The sequence below is a fragment of the Mustelus asterias genome, chromosome 7, assembly GCF_964213995.1.
Source record: "Mustelus asterias chromosome 7, sMusAst1.hap1.1, whole genome shotgun sequence".
NCBI classification, from domain to species: Eukaryota; Metazoa; Chordata; class Chondrichthyes; order Carcharhiniformes; family Triakidae; genus Mustelus; species Mustelus asterias.
The window spans coordinates 108,740,597-108,759,250 of NC_135807.1; the positions used below are offsets into that span (position 1 = coordinate 108,740,597).

Here is an 18,654-nt window from a genome sequence, read left to right on the forward strand (position 1 = left end):
CCAAGCCGATCCAACCTCTTGATTGAGGGATAAATATTGGCCTGGACGCTGGAGATAACTTTGCTACTCTTCTTCAAAATAATGCCATAGAGTATCCAGAGCAGGCAGATGGGGCCGCGGTTTAACATCTCATCTGAAAGACACTCTCCAGTATCATGCTGGAGACCATTAGTTAACAGTGTATGTACCTTTTAACAATGTAGTAACTGTTAATGACTTCTTATTAACTACTCTTGCCCATAAAGTGAACATAGTAGTGTTCTTCAGGTTAGGAATAGTTTTTTTATTGAGATGTCAAATTTAAAAATTGAAATAAGGTATTTTTCTTTCTTTTTCTGATCTGATCCTTGTTCCTCTTTTTCTCTTACTTTCTCACTTTGCTGCTACATTTCTCTCAAGTGGTACTCATGCAAAATGTTTTCAGTGTTGAAAATGTTATGTTTCTAAAGTTTTCAAGTATGATATTATTTATTGACAGAAGGTGAGCTGGTTGACATTGGACTGGGTCAGAAATTGTATTTAAACTGTCAAGGGAAGGGGCATCCTGTTGGTAAGTAAGAATTTTTATTTGTTCAGATTTTTTGTTGGTGTAATTATTTACTTTTTATTTTATGGGGGTGTTTTAAAAAAAAATTACCGGAAACGGGAAGGAATAGTGAAGAAATTTGAGACAGGCGAAATGAAATAAATGATTTCTTTTCTTGGGTCGACAGCAATATTTTGTTGAAAGTGACAAGCATCCTACAGCATCTGGCTGTAAAGAGGGTTAGAATCATACAGTGCAGAAGAGGCCCTTCAGCACATTGAGTCTTCACTAATATGCGAGAAACGCCTGAGCTCCCATCTAATCTCATTTACAAGCACTTGGCCCATAGTTTTGAATGTTATGATGTGCCAAGCGCTCATCCAGTTACTTTTTAAAGGATGTGAGGCAGTCCACCTCTATCACTCTCCCAGGCAGCACATTGTCACCACCCTCTGGATAAAAAGGTTTTTCCTGCCCTTCAACTTGAACCTATGTCCCCCCCCGAAATTGACCCTTCAACTAAGGGGAACAGCTGGTCCTTATCCACTCTGCCCATGTCCCTCATAATCTTGTACACCTCAATCAGGTTGCCCCTCGGACTTCTCTTCTCCAACAAAAACAACCCAAGCCTATCCAACCTCTCTCCATAGCTTAAGTGTTCCATCCCAGGCAGCATCCTGGTGAATCTCCTCTGTACCCCCTCCAGTGCAATCACATCCTTCCGATAATGTGGCGATGAGAACTGCACAGTAAGGAGTCTAACAACACCAGGTTCAAGTCCAACAGGTTTATTTGGTAGCAAACGCCACTGTGTTTACCCCACTCCAACGCCGGCATCTCCACGTGATGAGAACTGCACACAGTACTTTAACTGTGGTCTCACCAAAGTTGTATACAACTGCAACATGACTTCCCTGCTTTTGTAATCTATGCCTCGATTGATAAAGGCAAGTATCCCATATAGCTTTTTCACCACCCTGCTAACATGTCCTTCTGCCTGTTGTGAAGTTAGTGTTTGTAAAATTATAAAAAACAATTGCAAAAATGCTAAGAGCAGAAAGCATTACATGGTCCTTTTTTTTAAAAAAGGTAGTTTTTTTTGTACTGAAGAGAAGCAAGTGCATGCCGTACACAGACTGAAATAATGTATCACTAGCCTAGGCACTAAATGCTGCCAAGCTGACAGGTTGTTTTTGAATTTTAACCAATCAGTTTAAGATTTGAATTTGATATTTTACATGGAAACATAGAAGAAAGGAGAAGGCCATTCAGCCCTTCGAGTCTGCTCTGCCATTCATTGCAATCATGGCTGATTGTCCAACTCAGTAGCCTAATCCTGCTTTCTTCCCACAACCTGTGATCCCGTTCGCTCCAAATGCTATATCTAGCCGCCTCTTGAATACATTGAATGATTTGGCATCAACTCCCCAAAGGTAGGGGAATCTAAAACTAGAGGGGCATAGGTTTAAGGTGAGAGGAGAGAGATACAAAAGTGTCCAGAGGGGCAATTTTTTCCCACAGAGGGTGGTGAGTGTCTGGAACAAGCTGCCAGAGTAGTAGTAGAGGCGGGTACAATTTTGTCTTTTAAAAAGCATTTTGACAGTTACATGGGTACGATGGGTATAGAGGGATATGGGCCAAATGCGGTCAATTGGGATTAGCTTAGGGGTTTTTTTTTTTAAAAAAGGGCGGCATGGACAAGTTGGGCCGAAGGGCCTGTTTCCTTGCTGTGAACCTCTATGAATCTATAAAAAACTGCTTCCTGTGGTTACTGGTTCTGAGAACCGGTAAACCAATCCTATTGTGGGTGTTTTTGGTATGTCATCAGGGGTATGAAACCAGCTCCCAGCTCCAGAGAACTGCCACAAGACCGCCTGCCAGCAACTGCCACAGTTCATAGCTTGAGAGAGACACAGACAGTAACTGGTCTCTGCCAATGTAACAGCCACATTTACGTCTTAAAAGAGAGCCCCATCTCAATTGTAAAGGTACCAACAGAAGAAAATCAGCCAAGACGACAGAAGCTCCCCGAAGATGACAAATCTGATTGAAATTTGAGAGTGACTAAAAATTCTATTTTTTTTGTTAATAAGTGGGAATTGTAATTATCAAAACAGCATTCTGTTAGAATAGTGTTTTATTCAGTTTGTTGATAGTTTAGTTAACCTGCTTTCTGTTAGTTAGAAGAATAAAGTGTTACTCGTTGCTTTACAGAGAGTGTCTCTGGCAAATATTTTGATTTGACCATTAAAAGTTGCTGAAACAGATATTACCCTTTCCCACACATTTTGTAACAGATTATGAAGGGAGATACTTGTTAAAAGGTTGCATGTTAATTCTGAGAGGAGATCAACCTCCCCTTTGTAACAGATTGGGGGCTCGTGTCCTGGATTTGAACAGTCCAAGATCCTTGTGTCCTGGATTTGAACAGTCCAAGATCCTTGTGTCCTGGATTTGAACAGTCCAAGATCCTTGTGTCCTGGATTTGAACAGTCCAAGATCCTTGTGTCCTAAGCTACCAACACTGTGACTTTTTGTGTCCCACCTTATCACAGTGAAAACACGTGAGGTCTTTCACCTCTTTTCCACCCTCTAGGATTTCTTTTTTCACAGGTGGTAAACTGTTCCCAGTGTGATCTACTTTCTGTTTTTCATTGAAGGAACTCCCTCTTTCCCAATTTTTATCCCTCACGGAATGAAATTGCTATTGGAAGCTGAATTTCAATTTATGCACGAATGTGTATTCATCTGCCATCTCCAACTCTTCTTACTGTTTCAACTTTTAGTTCCTCAACATGAATTCTTATCACTTCTGGAAGTGAGTTTTTAAACTCCTCCTGCAGAATAATATCTCTAAAGCTTCATATGTCTTCTCTATCTTTAATTTTTTTTTCCCTTTTTTCAATTTTAACCCCCACTTTTCTCATTGAGTGAATTCCCAGTCTCCCCCTCCCTCTCACTTTTAGTCCTCGCTATTCTTGCTGACTCTGAGGAAGACTTACCATCAAATAACACTCGGCCTATGGAAGATATGAAAATTGAATCAAAGCTTCAATTTCAAACTGCATTTTATCCAACTTGGGGACAAATGGTGGAGAAATTAGTTTTGCCTACTTAGGATTTAAACTTGTATGGAAAAGTTTGGCATCAGTGCAGGTTGCAATAAGAAATCACAAGTCCCAAGTGTTTTCCGCACACTTTTCACTTTTCACTTTCCAGGTATTTCATTTCAATGCTTAGAGTGAGCTGATTGTCCCAGCTCTAAATATATAAATTGTACCAACCGGAAGAGGATCTTTTCTACATGTCCATGTGACCCAGTGGTGGACAACCTACAGCCCATCTTGGTTCTGGGTGCGGTCCACAAGACATTTTGTTGACCATTGTCCACGTAGAGGATTGTAACATTCCACTGATTTCTGTCTGTGTAGTTTTTCCCTACTGGTATGACTGAAGTGATGCACATAAAAAGTAAGGGCAAGTGAAATGAGGTGGATGCTGATTGCACACAACACTGACTGTGAGAGCTGTGTGCTCCCTGTGTCCAAATTGTAAATATTTCTTTTGTTTTTACCATTTGAAGTTGATAGTTCTATGAATGAGAGGGATAGGGCCGGACGGCAGGGCAAGGCTTACAATTGGGGGAGAGGTAATTATGATGCGATTAGGCAAGAATTAGGGGGCATAAGATGGGAACAGAAACTGTCAGGGAAAGGCACAAATGAAAAGTGGAACTTTTTCAAGGAACAAATACTGGGTGTCCTTGATAGGTATGTCCCTGTCAGGCAGGGAGGAAATGGCCGAGTGAGGGAACCGTGGTTCACAAAAGAGGTGGAATGTCTTGTGAAAAGGAAGAGGGAAGCTTATGTAGGGATGAGGAAACAAGGTTCAGATGGCTCGACTGAGGGTTACAAGTTAGCAAGGAACGAGCTGAAAAAGGGGCTGAGGAGAGCTAGGAGGGGACATGAGAAGTCCTTGGCGGGTCGGATCAAGGAAAACCCCAAGGCTTTTTACTCTTCTGTGAGGAATAAAAGAATGACCAGGGTGAGGTTAGGGCCGGTCAAGGACAGTGGTGGGAACTTGTGTATGGAATCAGTAGAGATAGGCGAGGTGATGAATGAATACTTTTCTTCAGTGTTCACCAAGGAGAGGGGCCATGTTTTTCAGGAAGAGAAGGTGTTACAGGCTAATAGGCTGGAGGAAATAGATGTTCGGAGGGAGGATGTATTGGCAGTTTTGAATAAACTGAAGGTCGATAAGTCCCCTGGGCCTGATGAAATGTATCCTAGGATTCTTTGGGAGGCGAGGGATGAGATTGCAGAGCCTTTGGCTTTGATCTTTGGGTCCTCGCTGTCCACGGGGATGGTGCCAGAGGACTGGAGAGTGGCAAATGTTGTTCCTCTGTTTAAGAAAGGGAATAGAAATGACCCTGGTAATTATAGACCGGTTAGTCTGACTTCGGTGGTTGGTAAATTGATGGAAAAGGTCCTTAGGGATGGGATTTACGACCATTTAGAAAGATGTGGATTAATCCGGGATAGTCAGCACGGATTTGTGAAGGGCAAATCGTGCCTCACAAATTTGATAGAATTTTTTGAGGAGGTAACTAGGTGTGTTGATGAAGGTAGGGCGGTTGATGTCATATACATGGATTTTAGTAAGGCGTTTGATAAGGTCCCCCATGGTCGGCTTATGATGAAAGTAAGGAGGTGTGGGATAGAGGGAAAGTTGGCCGATTGGATAGGTAACTGTCTTCGATCAGACAGCCAGAGGGTGGTGGTGGATGGAAAATTTTCGGACTGGAGGCAGGTTGCTAGCGGAGTGCCGCAGGGATCGGTGCTTGGTCCTCTGCTCTTTGTGATTTTTATTAATGACTTAGAGGAGGGGGCTGAAGGGTGGATCAGTAAATTTGCTGATGACACCAAGATTGGTGGAGTAGTGGATGAGGTGGAGGGGTATTGTAGGCTGCAGAGAGACATAGATAGGATGCAAAGCTGGGCTGAAAAATGGCAAATGGAGTTTAACCCTGATAAATGTGAGGTGATTCATTTTGGTAGGACTAATTTAAATGTGGATTACAGGGTCAAAGGTAGGGTTCTGAAGACTGTGGAGGAACAGAGAGATCTTGGGGTCCATATCCACAGATCTCTAAAGGTTGCCACTCAAGTGGATAGAGCTGTAAAGAAGGCATATAGTGTGTTAGCTTTTATTAACAGGGGGTTGGAGTTTAAGAGCCGTGGGGTTATGCTGCAACTGTACAGGACCTTGGTGAGACCGCATTTGGAATATTGCGTGCAGTTCTGGTCACCTCACTATAAGAAGGATGTGGAAGCGCTGGAAAGAGTGCAGAGGAGATTTACCAGGATGCTGCCTGGTTTGGAGTGTCGGTCTTATGAGGAAAGGTTGAGGGAGCTGGGGCTGTTCTCTCTGGAGCGGAGGAGATTGAGGGGAGACTTAATAGAGGTTTATAAAATGATGAAGGGGATAGATCGAGTGAACGTTCAAAGACTATTTCCTCGGGTGGATGGAGCTATTACAAGGGGGCATAACTATAGGGTTCATGGTGGGAGATATAGGAAGGATATCAGAGGTAGGTTCTTCACGCAGAGAGTGGTTGGGGTGTGGAATGGACTGCCTGCAGTGATAGTGGAGTCAGACACTTTAGGAACATTTAAGCGGTTATTGGATAGGCACATGGAGCACACCAGGATGGTAGGGAGTGGGATAGCTTGATCTTGGTTTCAGATGAAGGTCGGCACAACATCGTGGGCCGAAGGGCCTGTTCTGTGCTGTACTGTTCTATGTTCTATGTTCTAATACACAAGTGATTAAGCCTTTTCTATAACTTGTTATTCAATATATGGCAGGTGTTAAATGTATTTAATCTTATTCATGGAGTCATGTTTCGTAAACAAGCCTGATTTAAATCTTGCAACCCACTGAGATGGAGGAGCGCCACTCATGCAGTCCACTCACCAGCCTGGGTTGCCTATCACTGCTGGAACCAATTGAAGTTTCATTCAGCCAAGCCAATCAAGGTTTTGCCATAATAGATCTGCTTGAACAGTGGTAGCTGTGGTATAAATGCATCATTACTAAGTGTGCAACACAAGGAGTTTCTGTATTGATGCTGGGTACCTACCAGGTGCTCAAAAGTGCAAAGTATTGTGTTTCTGTCCTCCCTAGAAGTCCTGTCATTTCTTTAATGAACTTCCCATTTTTTTAAAGAAGTGCTGGGAATCTTTAAAAGTGATAGAAGTACTCAGAATACACAGCAGATATATCATCATTTATAAGAGAAAAGAGAGGTTTTGGTATTTTCTTGTATGCATTTTTCATCAGAGCTTTTTATTGAACATTTTGTAATGTTGGATAAAATATGAGTTAAGATTGAAGCTTTGATCTAATTTCTATATTTTCCATCTGCCTAGTGATATTTGATGCACCCACTGGCATGTCTTCAGATGTGTGGCTCTTGATTCAAAAGGATGTGTCCCAATTAACACAAGTAAGTGATTGTGAAACCAGTTAAATTTTATAGATTAAGGGCCCTTTATCATGAGTAAAATTCATGAGCTGGATATTGGTGGCTGCAGCCTCCGAGCATTCCAGAATTCCTTTCCACACGAGTGACCTTTTAAATGAATCATGGTGTTTGTGAAAAACCATAATGCTACGTAACTTCAACATCACCTCCGCAAACTCAAACTCGAACTCCAATGTAGATGTGATATGACAGTTAGCCATTTGTCTTATTTTTGAAGACTTGTGTTGGCTAAACGTAGTGAGTATTACCGCAACTAACAGAGCAGATCTCTTTTAGCTTTCTCCTTGGTAAATTCTGTTATGCCCAACAGAATAGTTATGTCTCCTAATTTTGCTTGCAATACAAGAACGACGAAAAGTACAGCATAGGAACAGGTTTTTCAGCCCTCCGAGCCCATGCCAATCATGATGTCCTAACTAAACTTTAAAAAAAAATCTTCTCCCTAATTTGAACCACATCCCCCTATTCCCTCCCAATTCATGTACCCATCCACATGCCTCTTAAATGTTGCTAATGTGCCTGCTTCCACCACCACCTCTGGCAGTGCATTCCAGGCACCCATCACTCTCCGTGAAAAACTTTCCACTCACATCTCCCTTAAATTTTCCCCTCTCACCTTGAACCAGTGCCCCCTTGTAATTGACATTTCCACCCTGGGAAAAAGTCTCTGACGATACACCCTATCTATGCCTCACATCATTTTGTAGATCTCTATCAGGTCTCCCCTCAGCCTCGGTCTTTCCAATGAAAACAATCCTAGTGTATTCAACCTCTCATAGCCAATGCCCTCAAGACCAGGCAACATTCTGGTGAACCTTCTTTGCACTCTCTCCGAAGCTTCCACGTCCTTCTGGTAATGTGGCGACCAGAACTGCGCACAATACTTCATATGCGGCCTAACCAAGGTTTTGCATAGCTGCAACATGATTTCCCAACTCTTGTACTGAATAAAAGCAAGCATGCCAAATACCTTCTTAATCACCTTGGCCACCTGTGTTGCCACTTTTAGGGAACTGTGGACCTGCACACCCAGATCCCTCTGTTAATGTTCCTGAGGGTTCTGCTATTTACAGTATAATTCACACCTAAATTTGATCCTCCAAAATACATCACCTTGCATTTGTCTGATTAAATTCCATCTGCCATTTCTGTGCCCAAGCCTCCAATCTATCTATATCCTGTTGTATCCTCTGACAATACCTGGCACTGTCAGCAACTCCACCAATCTTTGTGTCATCTGCAAACCTACTAATCAGACCACCCACATTTTCCACCAGATCATTTATATTTTTTCCTTTTTCCTCTGATGGAGAAATCCAGCACGAGGGGGCATGGCTTTAAATTGAGGGGGGGTAGTTATAGAACCGATGTCAGGGGTAGGTTCTTTACCCAGAGGGTGGTGAGGGATTGGAATGCCCTGCCAGCATCAGTAGTAAATGCGCCTAGTTTGGGGGCGTTTAAGAGATCCGTAGATAGGTTCATGGACGAAAAGAAATTGGTTTAGGTTGGAGGGTCACAGTTTTTTTTTAACTGGTCGGTGCAACATCGTGGGCCGAAGGGCCTGTTCTGCGCTGTAATGTTCTATGTTCTATATACTACAAACAACAGAAGTCCCAGCACTGATCCAGCAGATGGAATTTAACCCTGAAAAGTGTAAGGTGATACACTTCGGAAGGAGTAATTTGACAAGAAAGTACTCCATGAGGGTGGCACAGTGGTTAGCACTGCTGCCTCTCAGCGCCAGGGACCCGGCTTCGATTCCCGGCTTGGGTCACTGTCTGTGTGGAGTTTCAACGTTCTCCCCGTGTCTGTGTGGGTTTCCTCCGGGTGCTCTGGTTTCCTCCCACAGTCTAAAGATGTGCGGGTTAGGTGGATTGGCCATGCTAAATTGCCCCTTAATTTCGGGGGGACTAGCTAGGGTAAATGCATGGGGCTATGGGGATAGGGCCTGGGTGGGATTGTGGTTGGTGCAGACTTGATGGACCGAATGGCCGCCTCCTGCACTGTAGAGATTCTATGAATGGTAGAACACTAGGAAGTTCTGTGGAACAAAGGGACCATGGCATGTTTGTCTACAGATCTCTGAAGGCAGAAGGGCATGTTAGTGGGGTGGTGAAATAGGCATATGGGACACTTGCCTTTATCAATCAAGGCATAGATTACAAAAGCAAGGAAGTCACGTTGGAGTTGTATAGAACTTTGGTGAGGCCACAGCTGGAGGTACTGTGTGCAGTTCTTGTCGCCACATTATCAGAAGGATGTGATTGCACTGGACGGGGTACAGAGGAGATTCACCAGGATGCTGCCTGAGATGGAACTTTTAAGTTATGAAGAGAGGTTGCGTAAGCTTGGGTTGTTTTCGTTGGAGCAGAGAAGACTGAGGGAAGACCTAATCGATGTGTACAAGATTATTACAGACATGGACAGAGTGGATATGGAGCAGCTGTTCCCCTTAGCTGAAGGGTCGGTCACAAGTGGACATAGGTTCAGGGTGAGTGGCAAGAGGTTTAGGGGAATGTGAGGAAAAACATTTTTACCCAGAGGGTGGTGACGGTCTGGAATGTGCTGCCGGAGAGGGTGGTAGAGGCAGGTTGCCTCACATCCTTTAAAAGTATCTGGGTGAACACTTGGCACATCATAACATTCAGGACTGTGGGCCAAGTGCTGGCAGATGGGATTAAGAACATAAGAACTAGGAGCAGGAGTAGGCCATCTGGCCCCTCGAGTCTGCTCCTCCATTCAATAAGATCATGGCTGATCTTTTCGTGGATTCAGCTCCACTTACCCGCCCACTCACCATAACCCTTAATTCTTTTATTGTTCAAAAATGTATCTATCCTTGCCTTAAAAACATTCAATGAGGTAGCCTCAACTGCTTCACTGGGCAGGGAATTCCACAGATTCACAACCTATTATGTGAAGAAGTTCTTCCTCAGCTCAGTCCTAAATCTGCTCCCCCTTATTTTGAGGTCATGTCCCTTAGTTCTAGTTCCACCTGCCAGTGGAAGCAACTTCCCTGCTTCTATCTTATCTATTCCCTTCATAATCTTATATGTTTCTATAAAATCTCCTCTCATTCTTCTGAATTCCAGTGAGTATAGCCCCAGTCTACTCAGTCTCTCCTCGTAAGCCAACCCTCTCAACTCCCGAATCAACCTAGTGAATCTCCTCTTCACCCCCTCCAGTGCCAGTATATCCTTTCTCAGGTTAGGGGACCAAAAACTGTACACAGTACTCCAGGTGTGGCCTCACCAGCACTTTATACAGTTGCAACATAACCTCACTTTTTAAACTCCATCCCTCTAGCAATGAAGGACAAAATTCCATTTGCCTTCTTAATTACCTGCTGCACCTGCAAACCAACTCTTTGTGATTCTTGCACAAGGACATCCAGGTCCCTCTGCACAGCAGCATGCTGCAATTTTTTACCATTTAAATAATAGTCCATTTTGTTGTTCCTACCAAAACGGATGACCTCACATTTCCCAACATTGTACTCCATCTGCCAGACCCTTCCCATTCACTTAGACTATCTATATCCCTTTGCAGACTTTCAGCGTCCTCTTTACACTTTGCTCTACCACTCATCTTAGTGTCATCTGCGAATTTGGCACACTACACTTGGTCCCCAATTTCAAATCATCTCTGTAAATCGTAAACAATTGCGATCCCAACACTGATCCCAGAGGCACACCACGAGTCACTGGTCGCCAACCAGAAAAACACCCATTTACCCCCACTCTTTGCTTTCTGTTAGTTAACCAATCCTCTATCCGTGCTAATACATTACCTGTAACACTGTGCACCTTTATGTTATGCAGCAGTCTTTGGTGCGGTACCTTGTCAAATGCCTTCTGAAAATCCAGATAAACCACATCCTCAGGTTCCCCATTGTCCACCGCGCATGTAATGTTCTCAAAGAATTCCACCAAATTAGTCAAACATGACCTGCCCTTCATGAACCCATGCTGTGTCTTACCAATAGGACAATTTATATCCAAATGTTTCGCTATTTCTTCCTTGATAGATTCAAGCATTTTCCCTACTATAGAAGTTAAGCTAACCGGCCTATAGTTACCCGGCTTTTGTCTACCTTTTTTAAACGATGGCATCACATTTGCTGTTTTCCAATCTGCGGAACCGCCCCAGAGTCCAGCGAATTTTGGTAAATTACCACTAACTAGTGCATTTGCTGTTTCCCCCGCCATCTCTTTTAGTACCCTGGGATGCATTCCATCGGGGTCAGGAGACTTGTCTGCCTTTAGTCCCATTAGCTTGCCCAACACTACCTCTATTAGCTGGGAGTTCAGGTATTTCTAATGTGTCAGTGTGGATTTGATGGACCACAGGGCCTTTTCTGCGCTGTATGGTTCAATGAATCTATGATCTTTGCGGAACACCACGAGCTACAGATTTCCATTCTGAAAATCACCCTTCCACTGCTACACTCTGTCCTCTATAATCAAGTAAGAGTTTTAACAACACATAATCAAGCCAGTTCTGTATCCATCTAGCCAGCCCACCCCGAATCCCATATGATTTTAGTTTTTGTACCAGTCTGCCATGTGGTACCTTGTCAAACACCCTACTAAAGTCCATATAAACAACATCCACATCCCTTCCCTCATTAATTATCTTTGTCACTTCTTCAAAAAGCTCAATCAACTGGTTAGTTACAGGCAGCCTGGTTTTGTATAGGAAGGTCATGTCTCACCGTCATTAACGGGTCCATTTTCTTCCAAATGTGCATATATCCTGTTCTGCAGTACCTTCTCCAAAAGCTTCCCCATCACTGATGTCAGGCTCACCGGCCTATAATATCCTGGATCAGCCCTGCTTCCTCCTTCCTACATATGTGCATTATCTTGCACTTGCCCATGTTAAACTCCAATTCCCGCTACTCAGTCCAGATGTATACCTAATGGTTTCTATTTGAAAAAATTTTGGCAGTCTCCTCTATTTCCACAGTATCGCCTATAAATTTAAAACCCTAGACTCAGATTGCAAATTGTAATAATATGTCAGTTTAAATTTGCGTATTTTAAATTTGAATACTGCTGAATTTAATATGGTTAACAGCAAAATGCGAGTGCAATTTATAATTTTGCTAGTTTGCAAGCTTTTACTGGTCGTAATTACAACATAGCTTTATGGTGTTAATATTCTTTAGCTTTCAAAAACCTGACAATTTTGAGAGTTCAGATTATGGTAAATGTATTTGTGTTTCAGTTTTCATGATTCATATCAAATTTAGAAAATTGTGAGGTGGTTGGTGCAGTAGTGCAAGATGATAACCATAGATTGGTGAAATGTTGACTGACTTCCAATTCTCTGCTTGATTCTCAACCTTAGCTAGGGTTGGAGGTGCTCTGCTACTTTGAAGGAATTTTTATGCAGGCTAAATTTTATACCTGGAGGAGTTGTGGCAAAAATCTGCCTGCAACATCACTATGCCTCATTGTTTTGATAAAAGCTGCCACTTGCATATTTTTATGCGTAACATTACAGTCTTACTGTTTGTCAAAAATGAGAATGGAGAATTAAAAGTTTTGGCCAAAAGCTTGATCAAAGCAATTTTTAAGGGCCACCCTCCTCCACCGCTTCAGCGGCGTTCTCATGATCCCCCTCCTCCTCCACCAGGATGTCTCCTCGTTGTGCACCATGTTATGGAGTGCACAGCCGACCACTATGATGCAGGAGACACTCAGGAGGCTGTACTGGAGGGCTCTGCCAGAGTGGTCCAGGCTGTGGAACTGTATCTTTAAGAGTCCGGTGGACCGGGTGGCAGAATCAACCTCATAACGGGTCTCCGCCTCAGTGGCCATAAACTCAGCGGATAGCCCTTGTCCCCCACAAGCCATCCTGGCAGCCTGGGCTGGTCCTCAAAGAGTCCGGGGATATCCGAGCTCCTAAGGATGTAGCTATCATGCATGTTCCCCTGTTGCTGTGCACACACCTGCATGTTGTTCATTTGGTGGTCTCACAGTCTGAATGTTCAACGAGTGGAATCCTTTTCTGTTAATGAAAGGCACTCCTTGATCGTATGGGGCCTGCAGGGTGATGCGTGTGTTGTTGACATTCCCCTGCACATGGGGTTTCCCAGCAATGGCAGCGAAGCTTGCAGCACAGTCTTTCTGTTGGGCCTGGCCCACGTCAGACTTAATGTCGTTGGCTGCCCAGTGCACACAGCATCTATCACCTGATGGACACACTTGTGCACAGAGGTGTAAGTGTTGCTGCAAAGATCTTTGCTGGAGCTCTGGAAGCAGCTGGTGGCGTAGAGTTTGATGGTTGCCATGACCTTCACTGCCACTGGGAGCGGGTGTCCTCCTCTCCATGAGATGCCGCAATGTCTCTTTCCTGAGACACTGTCTGCAGCAGCATCTAGCTTCCTGCAGCTCATCGAACTACAAGCATGTCCTGTAGAGGCAGGATTTTCGTCTGACGTCCTGTGGCCCTCCCATTGGGCCAATGTGCGGGCATGACCTGGCCCCGACCAGTGGCCCCTTGCCCTCCTGCTGCAGCCTCTCTAGCCTGGGCAGGCCTCGCCGTAGCTGGATGTCTCCCTTTTCTGCACAGCAGCCACAAGTGTAACTGCCAGCTCTACTGGCTTCAATGTGGAATCAATTATTCCTTTGGAGTGGGGGTTGGGAGGGAAGGGAGAGACAGTTAGCCATGTTATCCATCCCGGACCCCTCACTTGCAGCAACCCACGTTGTTCTGACGCTGGCAACCCGACAGTGTCCCGGGTGCCATACTCCGCCTTAATGGGCTGCTGACCATTTCTAGATCATTGAGATGGCAGGTAAGGAGAGCATACGGGTGGCTGTGATGGGTTCCTGTTTTGTATCTCATGAAGCATAGGCTTGGGTACACCAACCTGGACATCTATTGCACTGGCTTCAAGAGTGGCTTGCAGTTCAAGCAGACAGTGAAGCACCCTTGTGATTATCACACGATGGGTTCCCATCGAGGGCAGCACTGGAGAGTCTGTGCAATGTGAGGAGCTGTGTGATGGAGCAGCAGCTGATATGGCTGCTGCTTGGGGCTTCTGTTAGTGGGGCCTGGGATGGGATGTCAGCAGGCAGCCACAGAGCGTGTCCAGCGGACACGAGGCAGAATAACCACAGCGACATCAATGGGGTTGGGACTCTCCCTCCTCTGCAATCCCTTGGGGTTCATTCAGTGGGCAGGGGAAATGTGTGCAACACGAGCCCCAAGCCAGCAGTGATCCCTGACCTGAGGACCCCCATACCGATGCAAGCCCCCCCACCCTGCACCATGGCAGCAGCTGAGACTCCCCTCTTTATTTGGGGCTTAGTGCTCAGTGGTACTCACTTCCTAGCTCTCCTTCACTACTGCTGCACCTTAGCCACACTTTTATATAGCAGTAGTGATTTGCTCCGGCAGGATGACGTGCCAGAGGTAAGAAGCATTCGGAAGGGGGAACGGGTTCTTACTTTTGTTGTCATATTTTACTCTCACTAAACCTAAGTTTTCTTTTCTGCTCTTTAATTCACCTTCTGTACTTAATTTGGTGCTAATTCACCCACCTTCTCTGGCATTTGTGTTTCTTGTTCAACCCTTAAATCTGCGATCAAGAAGATTAACTGTTACTAATACAATCATTAAGATCTCAAATACTCAGTTGCCTTTGTTACAAATTACATCACTTAAAAAAAACTTTGAAGAGTATCGAAGAAGTTCAACAACTGAACCATTATTTAAAAATAATATATAACTTTCTTATTTGGACAGGATATTAAAATGCATGATGTTTTTGGAACGTTCCATTGAGAAGGCATTAAAATGCAACAGATCTTTATTGTGGATTTAATGTCTGCATTTGTTGAATACCTGCAGAAACTGGTTCACAAAGGGGGGTTTAAACTAATTTGTCAGGGGAGTGGGAAAAGGAGTTGTAGTCCAGAAGTCAGTGAGGGTGGTGAGGTATTGGGGAAGGTATCAGGGTCAAGGGTGGGTACCGGTAGACAGGAAGGTGGGTTGAAGTGTGTCTACTTCAATGCAAGGAGCATCCGGAACAAGGTAGATGAACTTGGGGCGTGGATTGGTACTTGGGACTACGATGTTGTGGCCATTACGGAGACGTGGGTAGAACAAGGACAGGAATGGTTGTTGGACGTTCCGGGGTATAGATGTTTCACAAAGTGTAGAGAAGCTGGTAAAAGAGGTGGAGGAGTGGCATTGTTAATCAAGGATAGTTTAACGGCTGCGGAAAGGCACTTCGAGGGGGATCTGCACACTGAGGTAATATGGGCTGAGGTTAGAAATAGGAAAGGAGCGGTCACGTTGTTAGGAGTTTACTATAGGCCCCCAAATAGTAATAGAGATGTGGAGGAAGAAATTGCTAAGCAGATTATGGATATGTGTGGGGGTCACAGGGTAGTTGTCATGGGGGACTTTAACGTTCCAAATATTGATTGGAACCTTTGTAGGTCAAATAGTTTGGATGGGGCAGTTTTTGTGCAGTGTGTGCAGGAGGGTTTCCTGACACAATATGTGGATAGGCTGACGAGGATTTGGTACTGGGAAATGAACCGGGCCAAGTGTTAGATTTGGTTGTGGGAGAGCGCTTTGGAGATAGTGACCACAATTCGGTGTCTTTTGTTATTGCAATGGAGAGGGATAGGGCCGTACGGCAGGGCAAGGTTTACAATTGGGGGAGAGGTAATTATGATGCGATTAGGCAAGAATTAGGGGGCATAAGTTGGGAACAGAAACTGTCAGAGAAAGGAACTAATGAAAAGTGGAACTTTTTCAAGGAACAAATACTGGATGTCCTTGATAGGTATGTCCCTGTCAGGCAGGGAGGAAATGGCCGAGTGAGGGAACCATGGTTCACGAAAGAGGTGGAATGTCTTGTGAAAAGGAAGAGGGAAGCTTATGTAGGGATGAGGAAACAAGGTTCAGATGGCTCGATTGAGGGTTACAAGTTAGCAAGGAATGAGCTGAAAAAGGGGCTTAGGAGAGCTAGGAGGGGACACGAGAAGTCCTTGGCGGGTCGGATCAAGGAAAACCCCAAGGCTTTTTACTCTTCTGTGAGGAATAAAAGAATGACCAAGGTGAGGTTAGGGCCGGTCAAGGACAGTAGTGGGAACTTGTGTATGGAGTCAGTAAAGATAGGCGAGGTGATGAATGAATACTTTTCTTCAGTGTTCACCAAGGAGAGGGGCCATGTTTTTGAGGAAGAGAAGGTGTTACAGGCTAATAGGCTGGAGGAAATAGATGTTCGGAGGGAGGATGTCCTGGCAGTTTTGAATAAACTGAAGGTTGATAAGTCCTCTGGGCCTGATGAAATGTATCCTAGGATTCTTTGGGAGGCAAGGGATGAGATTGCAGAGCCTTTGGCTTTGATCTTTGGGTCCTCGCTGTCCACAGGGATGGTGCCAGAGGACTGGAGAATGGCGAATGTTGTTCCTCTGTTTAAGAAAGGGAATAGAAATGACCCCGGTAATTATAGACCGGTTAGTCTTACTTCGGTGGTTGGTAAATTGATGGAAAAGGTCCTTAGAGATGGGATTTACGACCATTTAGAAAGATGCGGATTAATCCGGGATAGTCAGCACGGATTCGTGAAGGGCAAGTCGTGCCTCACAAATTTGATAGAATTTTTTGAGGAGGTAACTAAGTGTGTTGATGAAGGTAGGGCAGTTGATGTCATATACATGGATTTTAGTAAGGCGTTTGATAAGGTCCCCCATGGTCGGCTTATGATGAAAGTGAGGAGGTGTGGGATAGAGGGAAAGTTGGCCGATTGGATAGGTAACTGGCTGTCTGACCGAAGACAGAGGGTGGTGGTCGATGGAAAATTTTCAGATTGGAGGCAGGTTGCTAGCGGAGTGCCGCAGGGATCAGTGCTTGGTCCTCTGCTCTTTGTGGTTTTTATTAATGACTTAGAGGAGGGGGCTGAAGGGTGGATCAGTAAATTTGCTGATGACACCAAGATTGGTGGAGTAGTGGATGAGGTGGAAGGCTGTTGTAGGCTGCAAAGAGACATAGATAGGATGCAAAGCTGGGCTGAAAAATGGCAAATGGAGTTTAACCCTGATAAATGTGAGGTGATTCATTTTGGTAGGACTAATTTAAATGTGGATTACAGGGTCAAAGGTAGGATTCTGAAGACTGTGGAGGAACAGAGAGATCTTGGGTTCCATATCCACAGATCTCTAAAGGCTGCCACTCAAGTGGATAGAGCTGTGAAGAAGGCCTATAGTGTGTTAGCTTTGATTAACAGGGGGTTGGAGTTTAAGAGCCGTGGGGTTATGCTGCAACTGTACAGGACCTTGGTGAGACCACATTTGGAATATTGTGTCCAGTTCTGGTCACCTCACTATAAGAAGGATGTGGAAGCACTGGAAAGAGTGCAGAGGAGATTTCCCAGGATGCTGCCTGGTTTGGAGGGTAGGTCTTATGAGGAAAGGTTGAGGGAGCTAGGGCTGTTCTCTCTGGAGCGGAGGCCGCCGAGGGGAGACTTAATAAAAGTTTATAAAATGAAGGGGATAGATAGGGTGAACGTTCAAAGACTATTTCCTCGGGTGGATGGAGCTATTACAAGGGGGCATAACTATAGGGTTCATGGTGGGAGATATAGGAAGGATATCAGAGGTAGGTTCTTTACGCAGAGAGTGGTTGGGGTGTGGAATGGACTGCCTGCAGTGATAGTGGAGTCAGACACTTTAGGAACATTTAAGCGGTTATTGGATAGGCACATGGAGCACACCAGGATGATAGGGAGTGGGATAGCTTGATCTTGGTTTCAGATAAAGCTCGGCACAACATCGTGGGCCGAAGGGCCTGTTCTGTGCTGTACAGTTCTATGTTCCACATAATAGCTGTGAGGAGAAACTATCACGAGGAGATGCAAGTGGTGATATCGAACACTCTTGCCTGTCAGTGCTCAAGTTGTCAGAGACATGGAAAATGGGAAACTGATACTGTGGTTACCTGACAGAAACCAGGAGTGATTAAAAAGCATTTATTGATGCACATTTGTGAGACCACCCTCAGTCAGTCTTGGAGACGAGGAGGGAACAAATCCAACCCGGCAAAGTAATATACCTTGCAAATATCCACCAGCAGGCAGAGAATTGGGGTTAACCTTTCACTTACCAACTTGGAAAAACTAGAGTGAAGCTGCTGCTTCAAGTGGTAAGCCACTGTGAATCCATCATCAGAAATTTTGAACCTTCACTTCTTTCGTGCACCAAAGGGGAATTCAGATTGGCAATGTTTCAAGTTTTGATTTTTTTTAAAAAATCATTCAAGGGATGTGGCTCCGCCAGCATTTATTGCCCATCTCTAATTATCCTTGAGAAGGTGATGGTGAGCTGCCATCTTGAACTGTACAGTAGGTGTGACACAGGTACAGCCACAGTATTGTTCGGGAGGAAGCTCTGGGATTTTGATCAAGCAACAAAGAAGGAATAGTGATATATTTCCAAGTTTGGATAATGACTATAGCTAAGTACATGCCACTTGATAGCACTACTGATGACACCTTCCATCGCTTGATTGGTGGGGTTACAACTGATCAGGTTGGATTTGTCCTGCTTTTGTGCAC

The 18,654-nt window shown here is 44.5% G+C and overlaps 1 protein-coding gene across 1 annotated transcript in view; it reads left to right on the forward strand.

Annotated features, from left to right (window-relative positions):
• LOC144495895 (uncharacterized) overlaps window positions 1-18,654 on the forward strand; it is a 207,533-nt gene that overhangs the window by 18,590 nt on the left and 170,289 nt on the right. The window contains exons 3-4 of the mRNA XM_078216663.1: window positions 479-550; window positions 6,958-7,034. Coding sequence (XP_078072789.1) covers window positions 479-550; window positions 6,958-7,034 — 149 coding nt within the window. The remainder of the gene's footprint in view (window positions 1-478; window positions 551-6,957; window positions 7,035-18,654) is intronic.